Here is a 17,683-nt window from a genome sequence, read left to right on the forward strand (position 1 = left end):
ACTTGGAGTTTCCAAGTAACGATAGCGGCCACTTTCTGTAAAACAGCGCCGGAAAAGTATTGGCGTGTAAGAGACCCAACTTGATATTGCAGTTGAGATATTTTCAGAGTTCAGTTGGCCATTGAAGCCCAGATAGTAGAAGGACGCCATCGATAAAGATAAGAATAAGTATTTGTGAGAGGGCAATATTGACAGACTCCACTTTTGACTTCAAATGCCTCCGAAATTTTACTTTGATGCAGTATACGACCTTTTCTTCAATCAAATTTCGTTCTGATAATATGAGTGCCGCGCCTGCGTAGACCGCTATAGACAGTCCCCCTGTGTATGCTATCTAAAGACTCTCGAAATCGATGAAGAGTAGATAAAACGGTGATCGAAACTCCACATCATCATCATCAACGGCGCAAACACCGGTATCCGGTCTAGGCCTGCCTTAATAAGGAACTCCAGACATCCCGGTTTTGCGCCGAGGTCCACCAATTCCACATACTGCTCCAAAATTGCCATACGTCATAACCTTTATCAAGACCAATATTAATACCTGAAGCTACACTATTGAAAAAGTTACTGGGAACGTCGAGGTGGTGAAGGAAGTAGAAATCTTCAAACCTGTATCACCAAGATTACGGCTCACTCAGATGTGTTTGATCGAGGTGTTATCAGAACCTTTCTAGGCGTATAGAATACAATTCAAGAACTTGCTATACAGCTCGATCTTTGATGCAAATGATCACTAGTGCCCTTAAGAAGCTGACCCCACTAAATTTAGAAGTTCACATAGCAATGTTAGGAGATGAAGCGACCATCCATGGAAATGTTAGGTCATAACATAACCACATTTGAACGAATATTTCTTGGAGTGACCGTAAATACTAAATTCATAACGATGCTCAGGCTGGATGTCGTTGGGACAACAATCCAATTGGATCAAGTCCTTGAAGTGTGTTAGAACACTTCATTCAAGACCATAACGGTACACTGCAGGACTACAGTATCCTACAGGAGATAATGTGGTCAACATTGCCCTCGCCCGAGATTATTACCCTGATTTGACTCAGGTACTGATTCACAGCTGAGTCGACTGGTATCCGACAACAAATCACGATAGCGAATGCCTCTGTCACCAATGAGATTTGTACCGCGACCTTCGGCTACAGCAGCCCAGCGTTCTAACCACTTGAGCTATCCAGACACTTAAAAATGTTAAGGTGGTTAAAAGTGAAGCAAGATGGATTATTTTAGACAATTCCGTGTAGAAGAGGATATAAACACTCAAAATTCTGATTTCGGATATCTTCCCTCATCTGATTTCCTTTTGAAGATTTATCAGGGTTATTTTCTCAGGGGCGTGGCATGAAAATAATCTTCGTAAGTTTACTGCGGAATGTGTGAAAGCAAGTACCGGAGTTCAAAGCTTTATTGAATAGCCTTAATTTGGGTTTTAAATTCAAACCAGATATTCGTACATCATAGAAAAAGCAGAAGTTGTAATGACTTAATGGGAATTTGCGATGGGCAGGGACCATCCTGAGTAACCGAGGATAACCAATTGCATAAATTGGCCATGAAAGTCTGCCCGCAAATATTGAAGTTCCACCGAAGTATTCCGCAGCTGTCAATGTTGTGTTTCTTGTGTGGAGCGGAGGCGAGTCTCGTGGGCCGGAAAAATCCTCGCGTGGTGGACCATGAGAATATCTTGAATGAGTCTCTCTCCTTGCCGCAAACCGCGACGAAATCATGTCTAGGCGGCAGCATAATCAGACTGCCGACCACACTCTCGAGCGGGGCAAATTTAATAAATCAGGAACGCCCTCGACAACACTAACTAAGTTTGCTCAGGACTGAACTCCTCTTCTTTCTTTATAATGTTCGGTATGCCTTCCTTTTCAAATTTGTAATTTGGTAAGTTAATGTAATAATCTCCTATTCGTTAATACGCCACCTATCCCCCGAATAAATAAATTTTTCTTTTTCCACACTTTCCCTAGAGCGTTCTAAATTCCTTTTCTTTAATGTACCATCTAATTACTTTCCCCCTTCTTATTTGCAAAAAACTCAGACAGCCAGTTTTCGCAAGCCTCTTTTGAGGCCAACTTAGTAGCACCAAGAGCGTTTTGCATGGACCGGAAGAGATGATAATCACTTGGTGCCAGGTCCGGACTATACGGTGGTTGCAAAAGGCCATCCCATCCGAGCTCCCGTAGCTTCTGGCGGGTCATCAAAGATGTGTGAGGCCGAGCGTTGTCCTGGTGGAACAGAACACCATTCCTATTGACCAACCCTGGCCGCTTCTGGCCAATCGCCTGCTTCAATTGGCCGAGTTGCTCACAGTAGAGAACCGAATTGAGGGTCTGGCCATAGTCTAGCAGCTCATAGTGGATGACTCCCTTCCAATCCCACCAAACACACAGCAAAACCTTCCTGGCCGTCAATCCGAGCTTGGCGATGGTTTGGGCCGGCTCGCCGCGCTTCGACCACGATCTTTTTCGCTTGAGATTTTCGTACGTGGTCCACTTTTCATCACCAGTCACCATTCGCTTCAAAAATGGGTCGAATTCGTTCCGTTTCAGCAGTACTCGTACATCGCAGGCGTTGATTCGGTTAAAGAGATTTTTTTCCGTCAACTCGTGTGGTACCCAAACATCCAGCTTTTTTTGCAATCCAATCTTCTGCAAATGGTTCCAAACTGTTTTATTCTCTATACCCAGTTCCTGGCCAATCGAGCCAATCACATGCCATGGATGATTTCGACGATTTTATCGGTTTCTACGACGATTGACCTACCAATACGGGTTGTATGTTCGACATCCACTACACCAGAACGAAATCGATCGAACCAATGTTGTTTTATGCGAATCGTTACAGTATCAGGCCCATAAACTTCACAAATTTCTTCGGCCGCCTTCGCTGCATTTTTACCTCTCAGGTAGTAAAAACGTAAAATACGACGAATTTCTTGCTTGGTGGGCTCCATCTTTGAGGCGCTCTAACTGGAGACTGAAACGTACGATCACAACACTGTCAAAGATACACTTGTAGCACAGATTGTCGTCTTCCAATCGCCGTATAATATAAGTACAACACAAGATATGTTTAAGTGTCGCAATCTATAGACAAAATACGACATTTCTTCTCCCCCAACCCTATATTTAAACGGAAATGGGTTTCAGAGTTTTAGGGAAAGGTGCAAGGTGGTAGGGTTTTGTAAACAAAATTATGAAAATGAATATTAAGTTGATCACCTAAGAATTATATTTTTCGTTTAAGTGCAGGAGGGGCATTCCGGAAAAAAATTAACAGCTATTATCAGAAAATCTAGAAATGCAGTTATCTCCACACCAAGATCCAGTTGCGACTGTTCTATGCTAGTATTCTTTCTGTGTTGCTATATGGGAGTAGCACATGAAAGGAATTCCACTGTTAGCCAAAATCTCAAGGATTTCAATACCTGCCTGTGTCATATCTTTGGAGTGCGCTGCTCTTACACTATTTTAAACGAAGAACGTGTTTGGTGCGCAGTGCTCACGAATACATTTTGATCGGAAGGTGGGAGTGATAGTGAATAGGTCACATTTTAAGGAGGGGTGACAATTGCTCTGTGGACTACGTCATGCAGTGAAATCGACTCTCCCGATATGGCCAACGGCTGGGCCACCTCAAGGGCACTTGGAAGAGGAGTAGAGGAGGAGTGTGAGCGTCTCGGAAAGTCATAGGAGTGGTGAAGATCACTTCAGGTAACCACGAATGGTGGCGCGTAAGTGGGGTTGATGCGCTAAAATGCCGTCAGCCAATGGTGAACTGCATTATAAAATTACTTTAACCATTAGCGCAACCTAGAGGAAGTGGCGGCCTACAAATCGTGTTCTTTGCGATGGACGTATCAAGGAACGACTATTTACGGCAGTGTCGTCCGCCCCGTCTTCCTTTATAGTACTCAGTGTTGGCCGACTATAAAAGACTAGTTGCAAAACACGCTATAATCACATCGCAAATAAATATATCCGCAGTCGATATGGGGTTGCACCGATGGTCGAGGAATTGCGAAAGAGGCATCTTCGATGGTATGATCACGGAATCCGCGTTAAAGAGAATTCTCTTAGCAATAAAGGTCTGAACGTCGGAGTCGATGGGAAACGAACAAAGGCCGGTTGAAATAACAATGGTTTGACGCCCTGGATGGTTTACGAGCTTAGCAATTATATCCAGATTAGCTAAATGACAGAACAAAATGTCGCAAAGGATCACGACGAATTGACCTCGTTTTTGAATGAGATAAAGGCCGAAGAAAAAGGAGATCGCAGATGTTAGTAGTACATAAAAAATCAGGTAGTCAAATGGGAACCTTTCCTGTCAAAATAGGGACCAAAAGGCGATTCGAAGAAGCAGCTACGGGGTTACAATGCTGTTTGCTGTTTAAGCCTGAATTAGTACAACTGAAAGAAGTAAGGTTGATGTTAGGCCTTTGGTTGAATGGTTGCTGATTTATCACCTGTTTTTTCTTTTTGAAGCAAATTGTCTGCCTGATCTAAAACTTCACATAAAGTTAAGATTTGCCAGAGAGAAGAAGGGATGGACGATCGCTAAGTTTAGGGAAAAGGCAATTATTTTGAATGTGTACATGTTTACTCTATCGGCAGCAATACAACCTCTAAAGATGCTCTGAATCTGCAGAACCGGCTGGTTTTCATCCCGTGTGTGGAATATAAAAACATCTTGTTTAGCATAATAAAGCCCCCTGTGGATATTAATATTCTTTTGCGGTATAGCAATCCACGTGGAGCTCCTATCTTATCCAAATTTCTTACTGATTTCTAATTTGCTTTAGTCACTGGAGGATTCTACGTATTCACTGACCTAGAAGAATTGAAATGGGTAAAGGTACTTGCTTCCCCCAAGTTGAGTGATAATAAGAGTAAGGCAACGGTAATATAGTACAAACCTGATTATATCTTTAAAGCAGGATGCATCCATACTGGTGTTAACATATGTATGTATATATTTAAGGTTTAATTCAGTGGAACAATTCCCATCCATTTTCACAATTTCGCAAACTAAGAGCATATTTTCAAGCAATCAGAATACACTCGTACAAATGCTCTAAAAATACCACGCTAATATTTGGATTTCATGAGAAAGAAAAACGAGTTTCCTTTCAACAAGAAAAGGGAACGTGGGTTTCTCCCGGCGGCTGCGAGCTTCCTTTATTCTCTCAACTCCTTTTTCTGGCATTGTAATGAATATGCTTGTTCACAGACAATCTGAATCCCTCATCCATTTATGGGTTTAAAGGCGCGGAAATATCTACGTACAAACTTTTCTGTATCAGAGGAAACTTGATACAACATTTCTAATTCCCAGAAGACAATAAATCCTTATTCCTGGAACAGCGTCTAGTTTGCTGGTTGGGAACAAATAAATTTTCAGAATTCCTTGGCAAATGTTTCATACATAATATAATTGTATTCAATTGAGGGTTCCTTGTTGAGGTTAGTGGTTAAACGAAAACATCCTTCAGTATTAAAAGGATATTATGTGGCCAAAAGCGTTTTGAGATATTTGAAACCAATTTCGGGATAAACTTAATAGCGCTTCAGGTATTAGATCATCATCAAAGTAAATTTGTGGTGGACCTGAAATATTCAGTTTGCTTTAAAGGAATTGATATTTTGAACTTTACAGGACCATATGTCTCGGAAAATACATGTGCACAAAGCTGTGATTTGAAAGAAGCCCCCAGAGACATTTCTGAAATTAGGGGGACAACCAAAATACAAAAGCCTCTTTCTACACAAATAAACTTCCTCCTCCAGATCCTTTGAAATGATGCAAGACTGAAAAGGCTAGAAATGTCAGCCCCGAACTAAACGCCTGGGGACTTCCAGCCTACTCCACAGGTAATCAATGTTTTACTAAGTGGACTTCTCAAAATATAAATTGAGACTAAGGGACTTTGGGAAATGAAAAAAGAATTACTGACAAATTGTTTTCATTGTAGCTTCAATTCGCAGGATATGATTTCAACAGATGCTAGAGAAAATTGAAACGAAATATACAGTTGTGTCCTTCCATACGATGTTTGTTTGTATCTATGGATGTTCTGAAAGGTAGCATGTGGCTTAGTTGTAAAAACGAAAGTCGAACGGCGAACGACATTTTGTGAAATACTTCCAAGGGAATAAGATTTCAAATATTTGTTCGATTTGATTGCTTATAAGTTGATTGTGTTTATAATTGTGCGTATATTCTTTCGCCAGAATTTTACAAAATTAAAAATATCACAAAATTTTGGGTAGCAATTGTTGTTAGGCATAAATTTCAAATTTTGAAAGACTTATTGGGATCTGTAGTGTTCGTGGCATATTGACATCTTCAGCCTTTAGATTTCTTTGTTTAGTGACAAACGGATGTGAGATTCATTCATTCTATGCAGCATATTTCCCCTTTGCTGACCTAACTTCCTTCAGCACCTCCATTTCCCTCCTAATAATTCCCGATTTGTCATCCCGGCATTCAATCATTGTACAATAGTATTTCAAAAATGATCATTTTTATTGGCTATAGTTACAATTTTATGTACAAAACCCTATCATGTTGTAACTTCTCACATAACCATATATACATTTCAAGGTTAATATAGAAAAATTTCTAACACTCCGAAAAACTTTTATTTGTAGCTACTGTTTAGAAATAATCTTAAATCATGCTGCATATTGCGAAATTCAGTCCTAATGCTTTGTTTCGGGCTAAAGCGAATGCGCATACCGCGATCTACCAAGAAGAGGCTGGAAACTCGTTTAAAGGTGGCAGCTGATGGGAGTGCGTTTGCGAATGGCATCGTTGAAAGGTAGGTGGAGAGTTAATTGGATGTTGGTGCGATGAGTAGGATTGAGGAAGCTGGTCTATGGAAGTGATTAGTTGGCATGTTGTGAGCAAGGAAATCTAAGGAGTCTTCTTGAAGGAAAAGGCTTGTTAGTGATTTGGTTGAATAACTAAACTTGTTGCCAACGTGTTATCTGTGAAGGTTTATTGTTACAAAGTTAATCGCATCCTGTTCGGAAACTTTTACAATAAGTATTTATCGGTGGGCATTATAACGGAAAGGTCAATTTTGTTTACTTTGTGATTTTATGTTAATGTATTCAGTTGGGAGACACGTTCTTGTATGAAATGGAAAGTTTTGGAACATATCACGCGCGTCAAGTGAAACAGGATAACGTCCTCTGTTACATTATTGCAAATATAGCGAAATATAGTTTTATTCTATGTTGGGCTCAGGACCCGAGTCTGCTCGTGGGAAGTATAATTCCAGCGTCGCATAAGTGCATCAGGACCGCGCAGTTTTGAAATTCGGCTATGTACACTGCCGTGGTCTGCGCTATATAAATTATGTACTCATGATATTCTCAGATATGATCTTTCGTTTTTTTTTCTGTAATTACTTGATTGTACATTATCAATTGTATATGTTCCCCAGAACTCTATAAGAACGTCCCGAATTGGAAAGCTTTTAAGTACATATCGCGGTTTTATCCGACCCTTGAGGAATGGTTTTGAATTTTCTGGTAATAATTCAATTACATTGTTAGCTATCTTTTTCAATAGTTTATTATTTAATTATTTTAATCTATCTATTATTCTGCTTTCGTTCTCACATTTTGATAAATTCCGATAAAGAATATAATGAGTCTCGTTTCGAAAAGAAGCCTCTTATATTGACGTTATGAGCTCCGGAATTTTAACCTGCCTGTAGAAGCACGATTGAGAAGTCGTCTGGTTGATTTGTTGAGCTTTTGCACTTCACAGTTCCACCTAGGTTTCACCGCGTTTGCCTCGAGGAATGGGATAGGCCTTTTCATAGCGCACTAAAAGTGTGCGATTCAGAGTAATCCATTCATCTTCTATGCCAAAGAATTGGCCAGCCTTGAAGATGCCCTTTATTCTCAACAAGTTTATTGAATTCCTTCTAATCTATCTTCCTAGGATTTCGTCTTTTTATTACCGACTGTAAGCTGCCATTACTTAGACTGAATTCTACATAACGTTGAACTGAGAGTGAGATTTAGTCTAGCACCCGCCAATCTATACCCAACTCTAACAAATTTGAAGCGCAGATTGCTAGGTCAATTATTTAATTTTTTGTTTGGTCCCAAGGACGTAGTGGCAAACCCTACCTTCGCAGTTATGGAGCCATTAATTCAAATAGGTTCTCTCCTCTGGGATTGCATTCGTCACTGTCCCAGCAGGTATTTTGAGCGTTCGCGTTGCAAACTATGAGGATAAGTCGTAGAGGACACAGAGAATCATAAGTAAGGATAAGTAAGCAGGGGAAACAACTAACAGTTTTAACATCAGGACGGATGCTCTCCGTCTTATGAATTTTTCATTGTAAAACACCCAAGCCCCTTAACTAATCCAATGGGACAGGTTTTTTTTAAATCGAACATATGTCACTTGCGAGTTTCGTTCACGTCTCTGGCTTCCCTTCCTTTTTCTTGTTCTGTAAAAGGTGTAGAAGAAGTTGCTAACAATGCGAGCCTGCATACGGGGATTCTACCACTGTATTCATTATCCTCCGCGCACAGTCCCATTGTGGAAATGCGCACCGAAGATGCCGCAATTTGATCTATTTTCTATGAGTCAAAGCCCATTATTGTTCCTCGCTCACAAAGTGAAGATAATCCTTTACGGTTTCCCGATATTGTTGAGTTTCAATCTATGAAGGGAAAAGCGAAGTAGCATATGGTGACAGCCCTAAGAACCTTAAGACCCTTGGGTCCAGTTCGAACATCAAGCTGAAACCCCCATGTTTGTCGGTTTGTTCTTCGTGCCGTTCATGCACTTTGGCCTCTAAGCGGGACTTCTACTAATACGCTATGCGCTTTTCTGTTAGATATGAAGGCCTTTCCGCTTCCTCCATTTCCTTTGGCCCGTTAGTTGGTGTTTAAGAATACAAGCAAATTATTACCAGTTTTTTTAAATACGACTAGAGAGAAATTTGTGGGATAGCAACCTGCAAATTTTGAGACTTTATTGCTACCGAAATATCAACTGCGCCTCAGAAAGGTCCAGGTTAAGGAGCATCGCAGTTGTGTAGCGCTATGTACCAACGGAGATTTCCTATGTAGTGGAGAAGGTTGCTCTCTATGAGTTATTACACGTGATTTAAGAGAGGGTTCCTAAAAATGATATCGTGTTCGTGATAGGTCATCTGATTGCCAAGGTGGGCTCTGACAACACCATGCTCGAACATGTAATGGGAAGGCATGGACGTCGTGATCGTAACACTAAAGGTTTGTACACTTCTGTAATCCTCGTCGTTCCGTCATCGGTAGTACGGTGGCACGCTGTTCGAGTACAGGGTCAAGATCAGTTGGGTTTCAATCGATTGGTGAAATGAGCGCAATGCGTTGGAGCTCTGAATTGCACCATTATGCTTGTGAGGGAAGCAGAGCTGCTGCTGCAGAAGTAACGATTTCACCACCGTGTACAAGCTACAAAAGGGCTTACAAGTGGTGGTAAGCTCTAAGACCTTGACTAAGCTGTTGACCTCTGCTTGCTCTGTCACCGGACATGGATCTATGCCAATTTACTCTGAACTTCGAAAATGAGGCAAGCTGAGTTGGACTGAAGATAAACACCAATCAAGCTAAGGTTCTCAGTCAGGCTGATCATCCAACTCTTCCCATTTGCCTTAGCAGAAGCACCCGACACATTAACAGTACTAAATTCACCTTTGCTATTTTAACACTTATATCTCGTTGACGCTGCCCTCCCCTGTAGGAGTTGTACATGGAAATTCACCACCATTTCCAGCTCCAAACTTCTATCAATTCATATCTGCGTCGTGTCATAGCGAAGAGCCTAGTCGACAGTTATGCTACGTAATGGAACCCACTATCCTAAGATGGCTGACGAGCGGGTCTAGCTAAAACCACTTGGCGCACAAACTTGGGAAGGAGTGCCAGTTTTTGGGGATAGGAGAGGAGATAGTTGATGCGCAAGAACCGACAGTGATTTCTCGTAGGGGACTATGGTGACCATATTTGTAGGCCTTATTGAAAAGTGTGTTCCTCCGTTTAGCATCAGAACAAAGGTTGAAGAAAAAAAAGAAGATGAAGAAGAATGATTAGTCGACACATTCTCCCATGTTTGATCTGTCTGTGCACGACGGTCCAAAACGCCGGTTCCGATAACACATTCGGAGACACTATCGACAGTCTTTTGGTGCGGTAAATAAGCAATAGGTTGTATACGTACGGATGATTACATGACGTATGAAGTCGTTAAAGTAAATGAAAGCTTAATATCGCGGTGGATTGGGATTATCTTAACCGGCAGATATTGCATTGTTTGTTTATGCTACGGAGCCTAAACGGAATTGTGGTAAACTGATAAAACGGCTCCCTTGGATCTGTAAATACCGTCTTGGCAGTCGATGACGCTTCTTGTCAGAATACCGTATTCGAATGATCTAGATATATATTTTGACAAAGATGACTGATGAAATCTTTAAAGCAACATAGAACGATTGCGGTCGAAAAGTGAAGCACTTAGGTTCTGACGTTGCTATCTCTGAAGATTGGTTCCATAATGGACTGGCATATTTTCAGTCGTAGGTGTAAAGGCTTCTAAACCTTCAACCCTCAAGAAACGGAGGTTACTTGTGTCAGGCCGGTGTTATGCAGATTTTGGCGTGACTACTTTTCGATTATGGTGAAGGCAGGGATAAGTGACTCTTTCGATTTACTGAAGCTTTCAAAATAGTCGAAGTTCCATCCGTAACAGATGACGCTCCGATTCTGAGGACAGTCCTAGCCAACACCCCAGCTTCTTAGACGGAGGAGAAGTGTATAAAAGAACGTTGTCATATTCCTGAGTTTGATTAGTACAGAGGGATGTAAGCCCTTGTCGACTGGATACTTCAGTGGAGCTACAAGTAGAGTTTGGTGGATTTCCACTGACTATGGAAGGCTTAGTCGCGGTGTGAGAAACGAAGGTTCATTAGTGATGGGAATTGAGCTAAGAAATTTGATATTTTGCACACTACGGCTTAGCGGAGGGGACTCAAATAATAGACCGCCAGTTGGTCATGATTCTAACAATCGACTGACTAATGAAAAGTTTATTTTTATATGTCCCTCTGCAATTCACGAAGCGGTATTTCCCTTACCCTGGTTAAAAAAAAAAAGGAAAATCCAGGAATAGCAGCTTCCGAAAACGAATGAAGTGATCCCTAGATAGCAAAGCTGGAATTATATAACAATAGCTGCACGAAAGAAAAAGAGAAGAGAAAAACCATAGCCAGAGATTTTATAATGAAGTTGGTTGGTGCTTTGTAGAAGTTTTATGAGAAACACACAACAGCGCCAAGCCGAATCGACACTAATCGACGTTATATACATAATTCTAATGTGAGTCGAAAACTGACAAGGAGGGGCGGAAGTAGCTGTTTCCAGCCGTTTTCTAACGAATTGAGAGATTGGAACTTTTCACTGACAATAAAAGGTTGAGAAAACGGAAGCAAGCAGTCTCTAAGTGGAAACACGCCAGCCAACTCCAGAAGATAGAATCTGATTACTATTAGCGTCGATGAGAAGACAGAGAAGCATAGTGGTAATAAGGAGCGATTTCAACTATGCGTTTTAAACACTGTACTTGCGGTCATATCGCCGCAAAATCTAATGAACAGGATAGAAAAACCAAGTAGGATAATATGATAATAGGCATGGTCATATAGCGAGCTCTGAAGAAAGTCGGAGTAGCCGTCCTGGCTTCTTCTAGTCCTCCTTACGCAAATTCGGGAGATTGCGACCAAGTCCAACCTAGCTTTGAAAAATTTCGTCAATATGATAGCCATGAAGATAAGATTTTTCGAACAGACTTGGACGATTACGGACAAGACTGCAGTTGGAGTGTTTACTATTAACTGGCTGCAGATCAATGTCGGAGGATTTTCATTTGGTAGTCATCGTTTGCTAGTCAGCCATTCTGTTCAATTTTGAAATATCTGGTAGCCTGGTCATTCTTCACGTTACAGAGAGACCTTAGAAATGGAGATTAACAGAAAGAAATGGCCGCTTGTCCCATAATTTCCCAGAGTCTCAATTAAGGGTTAGATGGACTTGCGACCTTGATTTTAGCGAAAGGCACGGTGGTATTAATTCTCCCATAACCGAGCCACTCAAAAGCGCCTGTCGTTCTTGAATTTTCTGTAGAAGACAAACGGCGACCGATATTGATTCTCTGAAGGGGGAGTCGAGTATTTTCTTGTACCTGAATTAAGGTCATGCTACAAAATGGGGGGGATTAACTGACATTATCTAAGTTATGGGTTGTATGATCCTAAACTGAATAGTTCTAACTCCATGTTATGAGTTAGTGGCCTGGTAGTTCGTCTTCGAACAGGATTTTAGCCCCTCATGCATCACTCCATTTCACATTGCTACCAAAAAGATTGTCAGTTAGGTAATATATACATACATACAAAATACTGTTCTTTAAATATATATACATGTATGTATATTAATATTTACAAATAAATATTGAAGCATTTAAGTTGGAAATGGATGGAAAATTCCTTACCTTCTGTTATTTCGTCATGGTAGTGCTATAGAATCATTTCTGGTTCTTCAGCTCGATCGTTAAATAGCGGGCTTGGTCTGAAAATCCCATTCCTGCTATTCATATTATAGAGTTTGCCTTTTTGTGGTAGTTTCTTCCTTGTTGTGGGCCACGACAGTAAGAGTTGCTCTTCAGTTTCAGAGTCCATTTCAAACTCACGACTGTACGCGCTGGTCTCTTCCAGTGACGAGTATCTCCTTTGTGTGGATGCGTCAGAAACAGTTGTTGAATTACTTCCACTATTACGCCGAGGATAGTCCGTTTCAAAATTGCTCTCGTGAATGTGTTCTTCAACTTTTGCGATTTCACCCCCAACTTGCCACTTTGACTTATCACTTATAGAATTTGACGATGAATACTGTTTGTGAAGTTTCCCTCTAGCTGGGGTGCCAGGTTGTGAAGGAGTCTTCTCGCTTTCATCAGACATTGCTCGGGTAATGAGAATGCGCGGTGATTTCAGTGGCGATCCTAGTCCCGATTTTTTGCGACCATTGCTGATATTTGCTGTAAAGGGTTTTGGCTGATTACCTACGTGATCCAAGCGCAGAACTTTGTGCAGTAAAGTATTTGCAGTACTAAGGGTAGAAGGTCTAATGTTAGGTTGATAACTTGTGCTTTTTCCTTGTAGTGAGCTCTTTGTACAAATTGCTGTATTTCTAGGATTATCATGAGCTGGTTTGGCAGCACGGAATGAATTGCGAACTGTATTGTAGAGCTCGCGATCGGCTTCAGATACTGGGTCATTGTCCGATGAGGGAACCTGTAGGGATAAGGCAGAAGCATGAGAATGATCAAAAGAATTCTATGCATTTGAAATAGGAATTAATAAAGGAGTGCTGAATAGAAAAAGGTATTTTAGTGAAATAGAAAAAGATATTAGAATTGTTTTAAAATGAGCTAGTTTGAGAGTGTGTTTATGCTGTTGCAGATGTGTAGACCTTGTATACTTTCATATAAGTTTATTCAAAAAGTATTATACATCTCGATGCAAGGATAAACCACTGTTGAGAGGTGATCAATATAAACAAATTATGAACAACCTAATGTGCTTACTCTTGGTGACTAAAGAAGGCTAAGAAACCTAACTTTTATCGTAGCTTAATCGTATTTGGAATCATCCGGCGATAACCACTCTGAACACATATACAAACAAATTATTTACATTAATGAGAAATGTTATTTGCAAATTTTATTTCAAAATTATGTGCAAAGATATAAAGGAATATCTGTATTAGATAAATATACAATAAGTAAGCTAAAGAAGTTTGGAGAGTACCTACATAGTAGAAAAGTATGATATTTGGGATTTATTATCAATCATTTGACAAGGCTTGGATGTCCTTAGGGCGAACATAAATCTTATTCCAATGCGTAGCCAATGCCAAGAAAATTCTGTTTATGTGTCATGCCGGTAGTAAACACTGGAAAATAAATTATATTTTCCGAATAATATTCCGTATCTGTTGGATAAGCGTGAGATATTTCCCCTGGGATTTGTTTTTCTTCAATAGTTGGCAGTTTTGAAACTGAATCAGCTCAACGAAGAATAATTTGCTTTCTTAACTAAAGAAGGGAATTTTCAGTAGCAATTCAACCCCTTTTGAACTTTATCTTCTTTTTGGCATTGCAGTGTTTTATATAATTTAATATCGAATGGTTTTATTCCCTTTTGTAGAGGCTCCTGAGAAGTTTAATATATGTTCAACTATTTCACTTTGTCTATTGCGACCTTAAATCACTTTCTGAAAGCTCCAAATGCTATTGCATTTATTTAAAATTACAAAATTCTACCTTTCGGGTTTCTTCGCCTGTGTTGAAAGAGGCGACAACTTCACACATCATCTAATACGATCCTGAAGGAATAATCTAGCCTTAGAACTGTTTGTGTGTAGACTCTACTGGAAATATGTATGTCACACCGCCGTTGTACGAATTGGAATTGCATGAAGTAAGCTTGCTAGAGTCACACTTTTGAGGTATGCTTTGGCTTAAGTATACTGTAAGGGTGGCCAAAAGGCATTATAGATCCCAGGGCAAAAATGAAGAATAGCACCCACGAGGGAGAGCAAAATCTAGAAGTGCCTGCTGAACCAACATCAACTCTGCAACCAATACCTATGTCCACCTCCACGCTGGCAACATTGGAGACGGAGAAGGGCAAGGCGAGTTTCCCAAACTGTGCTGCTTATTCTCCATGTTGGGGACAACCCTACACGGAAAACCGTCGGTTAACAAGCAAAAGAAAGAGCCTCAAACTGGACTGGCATCACAACTAAGCCTCATCAACGTTGATGTCTTTGTACTTCTATAAGGCAGTGAAATGAACCTTAGAAGCCCGCCTCAGGTATGATGTCAAATGATACTTCGAGATTTTAACGGCCAAGTAGGGACGGAACGCATTTGTAAAATTACAACAAGGCTGCTGATTATTCAACTAACATTGTCTTAAGAAATGGTTTTTACAAGTACCTGATCGACGGAGAAAGAAAACTTAAACTGGGTCTTTAATCAAATTGAGCACCTTTTGCAACCAAACTTAATATGTGCTAACCGAACGTCACCACCGTTGGTATGTTGTTCTGGGCCCAAATAACAATACCCCTCTGACAAATAGATGAAAGTGAACCTTTGAAGCCATCCATAACAAATTTTTTCCCAACATCTATAAGAAGGAATGGGTTCCGCAACAACTACAACCACCAAAAAATATTGACAAATAATCGTTTTAATCACCTGAAGAGCGTTCTGATTGTTACGCCATGAACAAATTTGGCCCTAGTTGTAAAAAAGACGGAAGAGCGTTGCACTCCGGGAAACGCAGCAATCTCAAAGAGTGTGAGCTCGCACAGACGATTATTACAAACTGTGTTCAGCACAAAAGCGATTTATCAGACAGAAAAAGAAATCGTGGAACCAACAAGTCTGTGAACTCACGAAGTACAGGGTGTAACCGCATCAGACGCGGAAAATATACTAAGTCAATAGGATGAAGCCATATAAACCTCGCTGATCACTCTGCCAAGCCAAAGAGGGAAATTTGATTTCCGACCGGATTGACATAATAGAGCGCTGCTCAACAACAATAATATCGGTAAGTTGAAGATCGCGTCAACTAAAGACGACGGGAGTACGCTGTCACCACCAAGCAGAGAAGAAACCGTCCCTGCAATTCTTCAACTTGAGAATTTCAAGCCACCAGAAGTCCGTAGAATTACAGCCAAACTGGTTAAATATGGAAGCGGCCAACTATATCAGCTGGTTTATCAACTTATTCTGAAGGTTTGATATAATGAATCATTGTTTCATGACTGCAGATGAACCATTATCTGTATCTGACTGCCAATGAACAATTATACTTAGGTGAACTAAAACCAAGTGGTCGAGGAGAACCTCCACGAGGTGGCACCGGAGAACTCTGTACTCACTTTGTCTTCCTGGCAGTGATGCAGTAAGCGAGTGCTGCATGGCTATATTGGCGATCAGACCAGAACCTGCAGGGAGGTTCATCTGAAATGGACATGAAACTATCTAGGGATATATTGATACCATGAGAACCGGGATAGCCCTCCGAATTCACATGTCTCATTCATTTTAGAATTGTGTCAGCTGTTTACACAAATTAGGCAATAGACAAGCTCACTGGCGGTCAGACAGGAATGCACCCAAACCAATATATACCGCCACCAGCCTACGTCCGCCACGACGAGATCGCAAGATTAAGCAACACTTGTGGGTCCTCTGGAGCCATTACTAGCAAATAGCCTACATCAGTCTAAATCAAAGTCAGCGTACATTAACAAATGAGTTTCTTAGTTTCTTAGTAACTCTTTTACAAAAATTTCCAAGTAAATATGTAATTATCGGCAAAAGTAGTGGAATGATCACTCGCTGTCACTTCCAACTTAACTCTCTCCCACCGACCTCAACGTCCTTCATTGAGCCGGCATCCACCCAATGGGGCCAACGCTATGGTCTATTGTTCGCAATTGCATGCATAAAACTTCACCTTAGTCAGAAACGAGTGTTAGTAATGCATTTATTTGCGGTATAATAACATCTATGTGCGAACAACAAGAGAAAAGACTAATTATCGTTTTCGAAATGTTGGCAAATATCTATATTAAGCTTTAAAATATTTAAATTTTGTGGGGGTAAGAGGTTTTGTAAATTAAGGTGAGGGAGTTTTGTAAATTAAATTAGGAATAAAAATTATCCCTCTAAAATTAATATTTTAAAGTAAGTTAATGCTGGAATGAGGAATAGGAAATTGGAAGTAGTCTAATGGAGATACTTAGGGAGTTACACGATACCCTGGCAAATTTCGTGGGGAGCAGTATAGCTTGCGTTATGATAAAACGGAATTTACTATTGCGTTCCATGATCCAGAGAGCTCACCTCCATACCATATACCGCATCGTGAGACTAGGGTGTTAAAGATAGGCTCCTAATCCGTGATAGTGATTAGTTTATGAAATGAAAACAACGCTCTATCACGATTCTCAATTCTTTACAGTCGGATAAAGTTCTACTACTCTAAGCAAAAGTGAAATTATGTCAGCCGCCAAGCTGATAAGGAGGTTAAAATCATTGAGATTAACAGAATTTCCGTAACCTTTCCTGTCAGCCCATGTATTTTTTGCAGAGATGGTACTCCCACTAATTCGAAAATTCTGAGAATCCAAGATTTTTCGTAAAAAGGGAACGAGTAGTTCCCGAAATAGTGTTATATGTAAATAAAATAAAGGATACTAGCGAAAAACCAAAAAAAAAACAGGTTTGTTTCAACTTTAGATCACGCCCTTACCACCACCACAATGTCATCTTGCGATGCACAGAATCTAGATGCCCAATTGGCATCAATTTTCTCCTGCGATGCTCTGTGGAAGTGACATATAGAAAGTTAACCTGGCCTCCTTCAGCACATGTCCCTGCTTTTGCCCTGAAACGAGGGGAAATGGAATTTTTCGTTCACACGTCTGTAACTTTTCAACCAAAGTGGATGATGAAGTAGTTATTGTTCATCGACATCACTTTGAGAGAAAAGTTGCGAGAGAGGCGT

General features: G+C 40.5%; 1 protein-coding gene across 1 annotated transcript in view; it reads right to left on the reverse strand.

Moving 5' to 3' along the window:
• The window catches only part of LOC119658495, a 181,044-nt gene that overhangs the window by 26,046 nt on the left and 137,315 nt on the right, over positions 1-17,683 (reverse strand). Inside the window, exon 6 of the mRNA XM_038065957.1 lies at positions 12,586-13,384. Within this exon, the coding sequence (XP_037921885.1) occupies positions 12,611-13,384 (774 nt within the window). The 3' untranslated portion in view covers positions 12,586-12,610. The remainder of the gene's footprint in view (positions 1-12,585; positions 13,385-17,683) is intronic.

The sequence above is a fragment of the Hermetia illucens genome, chromosome 5 (assembly GCF_905115235.1).
Source record: "Hermetia illucens chromosome 5, iHerIll2.2.curated.20191125, whole genome shotgun sequence".
In the NCBI taxonomy this organism is placed as follows: domain Eukaryota; kingdom Metazoa; phylum Arthropoda; class Insecta; order Diptera; family Stratiomyidae; genus Hermetia; species Hermetia illucens.